The following is a 12,056-nucleotide window of genomic DNA, read 5'->3' on the forward strand; positions in this document are numbered from 1 at the left end:
TTTCAGCACCCAGAGCCTTTCCCTGGCGTCCGCTTTCCATCGCCCGGCCGGGACCCGAGCGCAGGGCTCGGCGCCTCTGCTCCCACCCCCGGGAGAGCCTCTCGGGGACAGTCGGGTGGGTTTCGGGGACCGCGGCCCCCCAGCGCCCAGCGGCCCGCGGGACCCGAGGGCGATGCTGCGGGGACGGCCGGGGAAGGTGGGTGTCGCCCCCCGCCCACCCCCTCGCGGCCATTGGGCCTCGGCGGCGGCGCTCCCCGCGGTCGGGGCGGGGCCCTCCCCGGTGCCCCGGCGTCCCCTCCCCTGCTTCCCGGGGTGGGAACCTCCGGGGGCGGGAGGCGTGGAGGGGCTGCCGAGGGGCGTCGGGTTACATCTCCGCCCTGCCCCGGCCTGCAGCCCGCGAGCCGTGGGGCGTGCGGGGCCGCAGTCGGGGAACATGCTGGCGGCGTGGACGCGGGCGCTGCTGCCGCCGCTGCTGCTGGCGGGGCTCGGGGGCTGCCTGAGCCGCCGCGAGCTCTTCCCCTTCGGCCCCGGCCGGGGGGACCGGGAGCTGGAGGCCGGGGACGACCGCGTCTCCCCCGCTCTGAAGCTGAGCTGGGGGCTCCGCTTCTACGACCGATCGGACATCGACTCGGTCTACGTGAGTGCGCCCCGCGGGCGGCGGGGAGGGGGCTGGGGGGCGCGGGCCGCGGGGCGAGAGCGCGCCGGGTCCCGCGCCCGCGTCGGAGGGCAGGGCCGCGGGCCGGGGGCGCCGCGCCGGGTGGGCGTCGCGGGCGGGGCCGGGGACCCGTGGGCCGCCAGGGCGCGGCGGTGAGCGTCCCCGCCGGGAGGGCACCCCGCCTCTGCCCCGCCCGCTGCCTCGTCGCCGTCGCCGGGGAACACGCGAGGCCAGGGAGCCGGCTCGCCCCGTCTGCGCCCCCCGGACCGGGGACCCCCGTGGCGTTTCCTCCCGGGCCGTCCGGGGGGTCAGCTCATGTCTCGCCATTGGCCGGAGCCTGGTGGGGCCAGATGTGGGGCGCGGCCGTTGCGGGGTCGCCGCCGGCGCGGGGGCACCGGAGCCCCGGGGTGCCGAGGCGGGAGAGCCTGGCGCTCCCGCGGACCGGGGAATCTGGCGACAGTCCCCGGCGTTTGCCCGAGCGACCTCCGGCGAGGCTTGGCACTGATCCCGCGCCCTGAGCGAGTCTCGGAGGGCAGAGGGCAGGGCTTGGGACGCAGGGCGCCCCGGTGAGACAGTGTCCTGGGGCAGAGCGGGTCACCACGGGGTCCCCAAGGGAGGCGCGCGGCCAGGTGTCTTTTAGCTCTCAGCGGCCTCTCCAGGACTGGCCAGCTCGCTTAACTGCTTTCGTGCCGCTGCCTTCCCCGGCGGCGCACCATGTGGATTTCATATAAAACCAGCCCGCATTCCAGAAGTGGGGGGAACCGGACGAGCCCGCGGCTGGGGCCCGACCTACCCGAGAAAGGGCCTTGGACGACACCCACGTGGAGCTTGTCGGTTTTGCATAAAAACAATGCATCCTTAAGGTCGCCGCGCAGAAACTGCTCGCCGCCCGGGGTGGCTGCCCTGACCCCCTGGGTAGCCTGGAGAAGCCTACTGACCCCTTCTCAGAATAATGTTTTTAAGTCCATAAAATAAAATCCTTAGGATTACCAAGGAAACGAATTACGTTTAGGCTCACATCAAAGTATAAGGAAAGAAAAATTTTGTGGAGTCGTGTGTGTGCTTATTTTTTAACCACATTAAGTGAGATGTAGCAGGGGATCTGATAATATGTCTAATAACTAGTTAAATTTCAAGGTCATGAGGACTGTAAGCAATATTTGGACACACCTGCAGCAGCTATAATATATTAGACTATCTTGCGATTCCTGTTAATGGCAAAGTCACTAAGTGCCACTACTACTGTGGTTAGTGATGGAAGGAAATGCTAAATATCAGTTAGGAGTTAGAGAAAATAAAAAAGTAGTTCCTTTTTCCCATCTAAGTTCACCGACCCACTGAATTCTATTTATGAGCCCCCTGGGGGTCCCTGGATCCCAGGTTTAGAACCACTCTGTGTTAAATTGGGGCCCTCCTACTCTGCTTTACTTCTCTGCCCATTACTTTCTAAAGATTTTGAAAATCTAGTCGTAAAAAAAAGATTCCTTTCAAATCATTTCATCTTATCTGTTTGGGTTTAATCTGCATATCTCAATGAGATGGAATCGCAGAGTCCTCTCGGGGTCTCCAGCTCTCTTGGCTGCAGGGTGAGGTGCGGTAAGCAGCCTGAGATGGAGACTATCAGCAGGGTTCATGTGGAGCTCTGCAGGTCCCTGCCTGTGGAAGGTCGGGCAGGGAGGCCGGAAGCAGCAGAGGGAGAGCCGAGCTGCCCTGCAAGCTCTCAGCCAGCACCAGGGAAAGTCTGACGCCGCGATGGCCTTTCAGAGTTTTCAAGCTGGAAAGAGAGGCCTGGGTCTCTCTACCTTTGTCACATAACCTTTTCCTTATCACTGGATAAAGAAGGAGGGATGACAACTTTCCCAGGGGCTGAAAGGGGATCTGAGTGACACAGGTCGGCACCCACCGCAGTCTGTACCTGTAAAAGAGCAGAGGCTCTTTTGAGCTGGTGGAAACCCCATGTGGCTCTGAGTGGGAAGGTGACAGGGTGAGCATGAGCTCAGTGTCCTGCACTGTTCTGGGCACTAGACCAGAAAACTGAAAGGAACACCTACCAAGGAAGCAAACACTCGTGGGTTGGGTATACCTGCACATCAGAGGGCTTGCTAGTTTTATGTTATTTAAAACCACCAGTTAAATGCTGGAGCTGGCATTCCAGTCCCGGTCTCTGTCTGACCAAGAGAGCGTTCAAGCCACAAGCCTAAAGCATGTGGAAATGGATAGGAAAGATTGCTGTGGGCTCGAGTTCTGAGAGCAGAGTCCACAGAGGAAGTTACATTGAATTGAAAGATAGGTTACGTTTCAGTAGGTGGAAGGGAATGGGAGAGGCCCTTCCAGGGGGGCGGCACTGCAGGGAACAGTAAGGGAGGATAGGAACAAGCTGGCGTGTGCTGGGACAGTGAAGGACGTGAGCCACTGGAACAGAGTGTTTCTTGTCCCAGAAAGATGGGGAAAACTTTCTGTCTTGATAGGTAGGTGGAGCCAGGAGATAGAATGTATCAGTTAGCTTTTGCTGCATAACAAACAACCATGGAACCTCCGTTGTAGACTAATAATAAGCATTTCTTGATCATCTTTCTGGTATCGGCTGTGGTGGGTTGATCTGGGGTGGCCTTGTCAGGGCCCACTGGAATGACTTGGTCCTGCTCTACATGTCTCACCATCTGAGTTGATTTGTCTAATATGGTGGCCGTAGATAGGTATTTAAAATTACTTACAATTAAAAAAAATTTAAATTCAGATTTCCGGTCACCCTAGCCACATTTCAAGGCTCGATAGCATCGTGGGGCTAATGGCTACTGTATTAGTTAGACAAGGCGGTTATAGTACATTCCTGGCATTGCTAAAATTTCTACTGGACAGCGCTGCTTCAGAGGGCCACCGGAGACATGTCCTTGTCGGGGGGAGGTCAGAGGCGTAAGAGAGCAAGCAGGAATCCGTAAGCACCTCTCAAGCCTCTGCTGGAGTCACTTCTGCTGACATCTCCTGGGCTGGAGCAGGTCACCTGGGTGAGCCCAGAGTGAAGGGGAGAGGCAGGCCACCCTACCCACCTTGGCCAAGGGCAGGGACACAAGGAGAGGTGAAGAGTGGGATTATACCACGTGGTGAGTCGTGGAGGATGGCTAGAAGCGGGTGGCTGGTGGCTTAGGCTTTGTAGCAGGTCACAAGGCATGCCTGTCTTTAGGAAGGGCGAAGCCCGACGGTGGTTTGCACAACAGAGTGGACAAGGGAGAGTTGGGAAGTGTATCCAGACCTGCGGGCATGAGGGCTACAGAAAGAAGGGGAAGGGGAGAAGCGGGTGAACCTGAGAGGTGACCCAGGGATCACCACCAGGATTTCTGGAGGTCACGCGATGAGATGGGAAAGAGAAGGCTGTCCGGCCTCTTAGCCTTGAGAAGTGAAGGGCTGCTGGGGTGGCTGGGAGGGCTCACTCGGGGAGAGACATCAGCTCAGTTTGACTCTTCTGTGTCGGCTGCAGCAAGGAGACCAGAGAGTGGAAACCCTTGTAGCCAGTAGCCCCTCAAGTGGCCGGCCAGGCCAGGGGGTTGGGGAAGGGGGTGGTGGGAGGGGTGGGGTGGGGTGTGGAGGCTTTGGGACACTGGTTTACAAGAGGAGAGAGAATGTAAGAGAAAGGCTGAGAGCCAGGCGTGGAGCCCTGGAAAAGGCTGCGGTGAGGGATGAATTAGGTCCTCAAAGTGGGGTCTGAGAACCCCTGGGCGTCCTGGAGAGTTTTGCAGGGAATCCTAAGGTCAAAACTATTTTCATTGTAAGATTGAGAAGCGACTTGATGTTTACGGCCTGTGTTCTCCCACGTACAGTGGGGTTCACCAGAGGCCGCCTGGCATGTGAAACCGACCGCAGCAGATGGAGTGTAGACGCAGATGGAGTGTAGACGGAGCGGTGAGAATCCAGCTGCCTTCCATCAAGCCAGGCAGTGAAAGGATGTGCAAAAATGTAAAACAATGACTCTTCTCTCCTTACTTGTTTTTTGGTTTGGGAGGTAGAGTTATATTCATTCAAAGCGAGGTTATTTATGCTAACCTGTGGTGGGTTCATTGTTACTTAAATATTAAAATTTCTCCTTAATTTTGGTTTCCATTAGGACATGTATTGATAAATAGAACTTCTATATACACACAAGTTTTGGGGGGATCTCCAGTCATTTTTAAGAGTGTAAAGGAATCCTGAGACCAAAAGTTTGGAGAGCTGCTGATCTAACATGTCCACACGGCACACACCTCAGCCTTACTTTGAGACAAGTTCAAAGACGGGGAAAGGGTGTTGCTGGGAAAGTGGTCCATGGTGGGGCGAGAAGTCATCTTCGTCGCCAGGCTTCTGCGTGGGCCACGGCAGACGCCTTCCATGCAGCTCACCCCGTGGAGTAGCCTCTTATTCTTGAAATTAGATGGCAAACCTGTGTAGTCGCACAGACGCAGCCAGCTGTTCTCTGAACCCCAGCCTGGGAAGGTCCCACCTGTAAATCTAATTAGCCAGATTAACGAGCCATTGGGCTTTGCACGTGGGTGCTTCTACCGTGGCCAGTGACGTGAACTCCCTGTGCAAGAATCCGTCAAAAATGCAATGAGATTATCCAGAACAATAACTGTTTCCTTTCTCTGGCTGGAATTTTGTCAACTCGGTTTTACTAATGCTGGTTCCGTATGATCGGAAGCTCTCACTGGATGCCTAGACCAGCAGAAAACTTTGTGGATCAAGATTTTATGGCATATTAAATGATTTAGGTCTTTGATTCATAAAAATGGAGAAATACATTCACTACTGCTTATTAAATGCAGTTTGTTTGGGAGATAATATCCTTCCTATCATGGAAAAATAATAAAAGAACAGCATTGGCAGCAGGATTGTGATGCCTCTATCCTGACTCATTTCCTTGCCTCTGGAACACATCCTTCAAGATCCACCAACTCTCCTGCTATTTTCACCCCACCTCTTCTTCCAATACAGGCCACTCACCTTCTTCAAAATTTGATTCTGCCAGGGTTTGTCTAGGGATTCGTGTGTGTCGGGGACTGTGCTGGGTGAAACCCGGCAACTGGTTAGGACCAGGTACCTGCCCTCAAGGAGCCCTCAGTGCCGGGAGGGAGCCCCTGGGAACAGGTGCTTTCGGAGCCTTGCTGTGGGCTTGGAGCGAGGAACAGCACCCGGAGTAGGGGAGGGGCAGCTCAGAGTCTCTGTGAGCGACTCCCCTAAACCTGCCGCGTCCCCAGAGCCCTGGTAGACGCGGGCCCCATCCGCATTGCCCTGTGCTCGTGGTGGAATGTTTCCTCTGCAGCTTGCACTATTGTCTTCTGCGCCCACAGCTCACCTGCGAAACCCATGCCTTGTGTTTCCTTTGTGCAGTGGTTCCTCGCTTTGGAGAGCTTGCTGACCTGTATGGCTTTGCCTGCCTGCTCCCTGGCCAGGCCTCTAGCTGGGCGCTCTCTCCTGAGCGCTAGCCCCAGAGTTTCCAAATCATACCAGGTGTTTCCACCTGAATGCACACCTGTCACTTCAGCTTCCATGTGACAGATCAAATCTCAGTCGCCTCGTCCACCCCCTCCCTCCTTTCATTGCCACTTCCTTTTCCTTGTTAATGGCCCCTTTTGGGTTCTCCTGCTGGCTTGAGGCCACCTTGCCTCTTTCCCTTAATTCATTTAATTAAAAAATTCTTATCAAGGGTCTACTATGTGCCAGGCACTGTCTTAGACATGTGGGACACAAGGGCACAAAGCAAAGGAGCTTGCCCTCCAGGAGCTTATATTCAAGTAGGGTAGCAAAAAATGAGCAGCAAACATCATCAGTAAATGATAGTATATTAGATGGTTGTAGCAGTTTGATATTATTGATGAATTCCAAAAAGAAATACTGGATTATGTTTGTAAACTGGACTTTTCCTCTGAGTGTTATTAAAGTGTATTGGATTCAGAGGTTTTACTTTTACTTGATCAAATAATGATTAAGGCTTTGATTGGGCCATGTCGGTAGGATGTTGCATCCCCACCCCCTTGGTGGGCAGGGATTCACAGGGAAACTGCACCGGAGAGAAGGGAGGTTGGAGATTTTGAGCTGGAGCCCCAGGAATTAAGCACACAGAGGAGCTTGGTCGTGAGGAAAGAGAGAAAACCCCGGGAAGAGAGGAACCCAGGAAGCCTGAACCCTGGCAGGTGTCGGCAGCCATCTTGCTTCAACATGTGGCAGTAGCCTGGTGAGGGAAGTAAATTATGCTTATGGCCTGGTAACTGTAAGCTTCTACCCCAAATAAATACCCTTTATAAAAACCAACTGGTATTTCTGGTATTTTGCATCAGCACCCCTTTGGCTGACAAATACAATGGCGATAAAGTACTTTTGAAAAAAGTAGAACATAGTAATGGGGATCAGGAAAGTGAGAGTTGAGCAAAGGCTTGACGGAGGCCGGGAATTGAGCCTAGCAGATCACTGGGGAAGAGGATTCCAGGCCAAAGGAATGTTTTCCTGAGGGCAGAGCTGATGCCTGCTGTTCCAGGCTGTGTCTAGAGCAGGTGAGCAAAGGAGAAAATGGAAGGAAAGGAGCTGAGAGAGGCAGAGGGGCATCCACATCGAGAAGGGGATGTGGTGGTTGTGAGGACTTCGGCTTTTGCTGAGTGAAAGGGGGTGTCTTGGCAGGGCTTTGAGCAGGGAAGTAACATGTTCTGGCAGATCATTCTGGCTGATACATGGAGGACAAATGGTAAGGGGGCAGGGTAGATGCAGGCACCTATTAAGAGACTACTATGTAATCCAAGCAAGAGGTGGTGGTGGCTGGGGTCAGAGTGGCAGTAGAAAAGGTGGAGAGAAGTGGTCTGAATCTGCCTCTGGAAAGGTTGCTTGACAGACTGAATGCGGGGCGTGGGATGCTCATATAGCTCCGTTGAATTAATATTAAATTAATATAATTAATATCATCGAATTAATGTATTTCAGTGTTTTTGCCCTGAACAACCAGAAGAATGGAGTTGCCTTCAGCTGAGATGGGGAAAGCTGTGGGTAGAGGAGGTGTGTGTGTGTGTGTGTGTGTGTGTGTGTGGCGGGGTTGGGGTTGGGGTGGAGAGTGAAGATTTGAGGTGTGGGATGGAGTAGGCAGTTGGATGTATGAGTCTGGAGTTTGGAAGAGAAGTGTGGGCTTCAGATATGAATTTGGGAGTCACTGGCATGGAGATGGTATTTAACACAAGAGAACAAAATGAGCCCCACCAAGGAAGAACATGTAGACAGAGAAGAGGTCCAACAAGGGTTCCTCCAACAGAGCAGAGAAGAGGAGGAGCCAGCAAAGGAGAGTGAGAGCGAAGGCCAATGTGGAATGAGGAAAACGGAGGGAGGGAAGGGTCCTGGGAGCCAGCTGAAGATCCTGTCTCCAGGAGGCGGGAGTGCGCCACCATGTTAGATGTTGCTGATAGGCCAAGAGAGATGAGGACCAAGTTGGCCATTGAACCGAGCAGCATGGCGGTGGTCATTGTGGCAAGTCACCAAATTCCTGCCCATTGCACCTTTAAAACAGGCCTTGGTTCTGTGTCTTTCTTATCATTCCCAGCATTTCTTTCTCTGTGTTCAGAAAATTTTAATGCTTTCCCCCAACTCTAACTTAAAGGGAAGGTGAAGTCCTTGGCCTGGCACTCAGGGGCACACCTTACCTTTCCAGCTTTTTTTCTAGCTTTGCCATAAGACCTTCTGGAAAAGTAAAACAGATCTTACTTTGGGCCTTTGCTCATTCTTTTACTCTACCAATTTATCCACCCTTTACCTCCCAGACACTACCTATTCTCCCAGGGCCAACACAGATCCTCTTCCTGCATGAAGCCCTAGTGGCCTGCTAACCCCAGACCACACTGATCTCTCAGTCCTCAGAACTCTCTATAGTCTGGTACCATCCTATTTGGAACTTAATATATTAGCAAATGTTCATGTGTCTTAATTGTATGTTTTCAAGTAGATCATAAGTAGGTAGCGTGGAAAGCGTGTGGTCTCTGGAGTCCAGTAGAAGTGAATTTGAATTCCTCTTCTGCCACTTACTAGCTGTGTGATCTTGTAAGCCTCTGTTTGTTCATCTGGAAAATGGAGGCACCATTACCTTTCTCGTGGAGCTATGAGCATTCATTGAATTAATGTATTTAAATAGCTGATCTTGTGGTACGTGCTCGATAATGGCTGGTTTTCCTCTTCACTGAGAGCAGAAATTGTGCCTTATTCCTCTTAGCATCACTCATAGAGTGGCCACACTTACTTGTACACGGGGAGTTTAGTCCAGGGCCACCTCCTAGGGGAGAGCAGAATGTCCACAGCGTAAGGGCCATGGGGTGGATGGGGCTGACGTCCAGCTCACACTGCACTCACCAGGCCTTCTCCTTGGTCTGGGGCTGTGGCCTCTCAGGAAGAGACACCTGTTTCTAATTGACCCAAAGGCACCTATGGTCTAGCAGTAGCCCTGATAGAATCATAGAATATTTACAGGGTATTCATTTCCCATGGGGGCTAAAGTTTAATTGATCGATCAAGTTGAACACTGATTTGAGGTCAGGTCATTTCCTTACTCAACCTCTTGTGCTCTGGGTTTCTTATTTATAAAATAAAGAGATTTGAATGATTATTCCCGAGGTCCATTTTATTGTCTATTTTTAATATTCTTTGAATTTAGTGACCAGATGCTGAGTAAGTCCATTTACTTTTCAGAACACTGGGTATTATTTTTCATAAACTGCGGTACGATGTTAGGATGATATGTCATTGAGTCACTCAACAGCTATGTATTTGTTGCCTCATATGCCAAGTACTTTGCCAAGACTTTGTAGATACAGGCTGAAAACAAGACCAGTGTTGTTTCTCTCTCGTGGAGTTTACAGTCCTAGTTAGGCAGCCAGGCATTAAACTAATAATTACGCAGATAAATGACCAGTTGCCATTGTGGTAAGTGCTATGAAGGCACAGGTAGCGTGGAAATAATATGTGGTGGGATCTGAGCTAGCCAGAGGGATGGGGAGATGCTTTCTGGGGTGGTTTGAAGCTATATGTACCCCCCGAAACATGGTCTTAAATCTCCTCCATTCCTGTGGGTGTGAACCCTTTGTAAGAAGGACCTTTTGATGAGGCTACTTCAGTTAAGGTGTGATGCACCTCATTCAGCATGGGGCTTAATCCTATTAATGGAGTCCTTTATAAACAAAATAGAAACAGAGAGAGAGAGTGAGAGAGAGAGAATCCATGGAATCAAGAAGCTGAAAGCAATGAAACCCAAAACCCGGAAGAGAAGAGCGAGACCAGGGGAGGCTGCCCCAGTGCTTCCTTGCCCCCGCAGAAAAGCCTGCGGCAGTCTGGAAAGAAAGCATTGCCTCGATGGTGCCTTGATTTTCGCAATTTCCTGGCGCCAAACTGGAAGCTAATTTCCTTTGCTTAAGCCAACCCCAATTCATGGTATCTGCTTTGAGCAGCCTAGGAAACGAAAATACTTCCCCAAGGAAGTTAGTCACCAGCTGTGCAGTAAGGGATGCCTAGAAGTCAACCCAGTGAAAGAGAGGACGTGGGAGAAGGGCAGTTCACACAGAAGAAGCCTTCCTGTGTGGACCGTGGAGAGTGTGGCAAGAAAGAGCTCAGCATGTCATAAGAACGGAAAGAAAGCCAATGTGAGCCGGGGGCAGTGATGCCAGAGGAATTTGGAGAGCTGAGCAGTGGTCAACCCTCAGTCCCTTGTAAATCAGACCTGTCACTTCCCAGCTGAAAGCCCTCCCAGGGTTTTTCCTTTGTGCTTAATGAAATCCAAATGCCTCACCACATGTCCTCCAAGTCTCACATGACCCAGCCCTGGCTTGTCTCCATCCCCACTTCTAACCCTGTCCTCTTCTTTCTCTTCCCCCTCTCTGGCTGCCCCCTCCCTCTGTCTGGGACACAAAAACCCCCGATCTTCCCCTGGCTCTTCCCCTGGCTGCCTGCCTCCTGCCGGTTGGGTCTCTACTCATATGCAGATTCTGCAGGGAGCCCTTCCCTGCCCACCCAGTCTACCTGCTCCATCCCCATTTGTGTCGCTCTGACATAACACCCTGTGTTATTGTCATCGTAACACATGCCCAAATCTAGTTTGATCATTTGTTGGCTTACCTGTTTATTTTCTATCTGCCTCTTTAGAGTCTGAGTTCTGGGAGGGCAGGGCTTATCACCTGCGTTCACCTCCATTAACCAGGTACTGATAGAATACGTGGGTGCTGTTTTGGTTTGTCGAATGAAGCAAAGACTGCTGGATTTTTCTTTCTTTCTTTTCTTTACTTTATTCTCTGAAGCAGTGGGAAGCCATCAGATTTTTAAAAAGATATTTTATTTTATTTTATTTTTATTTATTTATTCTCCCCCCTGCCACTTGCTTGCTGTCTTCTCTCTCTGTCCATTCGCTGTGCTTTCTTCTGTGTCTGCTTGTCTCCCTTCATTGCGTCATCTTCCTGCGCCAGCTCTCCGCTCCGCAGGTGCAGGCTGTCAGCTCTCTGTGGGGCACAGGCCCTCAGCTCTCCGCAGGTGCAGGCCAGCCTGCCTTCACAAGGAGGCCGTGGGAAGCGCACCCAGGGCCTCCCATATGGTAGACGGGAGCCCAATGGATTGAGCCACATCCGCTTCCCCCACTGGATTTTTAAGTAGGTGAGTGACAAGATTTGATTTTAAGAGATTGCCATTTTCTTCAACAAATAAATGACATGGAAGAAGAGGCAGGGGAGCTGTTATAGATTCAAAGAGATTTAAGAGACATATTAACTAAATGCAAGAGGAGGATCTTGTTGGATCCTGGATAAAGAACTTCTGGGGGATAGGAGAGGAAGGTGAATTGCAAATTCCAGGGCTAGAAAAGAGGTGAGCAGCGGAGAGGGTGATGTGGACAAGGGTTGTGGGTCCCAGAACTACTTAGGAGGTGAAATTAGGGAACCTGCTCATCCAAGATCTCACTTGAGACACACAACACCCCTGCAAGGTAGGACAGGCGTGTGATAGGCTGAGCTCCATGCTGCAGAGCAGGAAACTTCCCCAAAGCTAAGGGACTTGCCCAAAAGCACACAGCTGCAAAGGATCAAAGGTGGAATTTGAATTCAGCTCTTGTGACTCCAAGTTCCATGCACTTTACACGACCCCACATTGAGTGCCACTTTTCTTCCCTTGGTTCAACCATTGGTTCATTCAGAATATCTTATTGGCCACTGTTCTGTGTGGACTGGGGTGCTAAGTGTGTTGGGGTTTTACTGATGAGTGACATCAGGCACAGTCTGTGCTCCTGGGGCTCACTACTGCATTGCTTGGGGGCAATTTGTTTCTCAGACACGAAGGAACAGGTTTCTTGACTGCTTTGCCATCAGGTAATTTTTAAAAAATGATAAATGTTTCAGACAAAGGGGAGAAAATAGTATAATAAACACCCATT

General features: G+C 51.7%; 1 protein-coding gene across 1 annotated transcript in view; it reads left to right on the top strand.

The window, feature by feature from the left end:
• Window positions 1–263: 263 nt before the first annotated feature.
• The window catches only part of NID1 (nidogen 1), an 82,280-nt gene continuing 70,487 nt past the window's right edge, over window positions 264–12,056 (top strand). Inside the window, exon 1 of the mRNA XM_058309502.1 lies at window positions 264–637. Coding sequence (XP_058165485.1) covers window positions 434–637 — 204 coding nt within the window. The 5' untranslated portion in view covers window positions 264–433. The remainder of the gene's footprint in view (window positions 638–12,056) is intronic.

The sequence above is a fragment of the Dasypus novemcinctus genome, chromosome 13 (genome assembly GCF_030445035.2).
Source record: "Dasypus novemcinctus isolate mDasNov1 chromosome 13, mDasNov1.1.hap2, whole genome shotgun sequence".
Classification (NCBI taxonomy): Eukaryota; Metazoa; Chordata; class Mammalia; order Cingulata; family Dasypodidae; genus Dasypus; species Dasypus novemcinctus.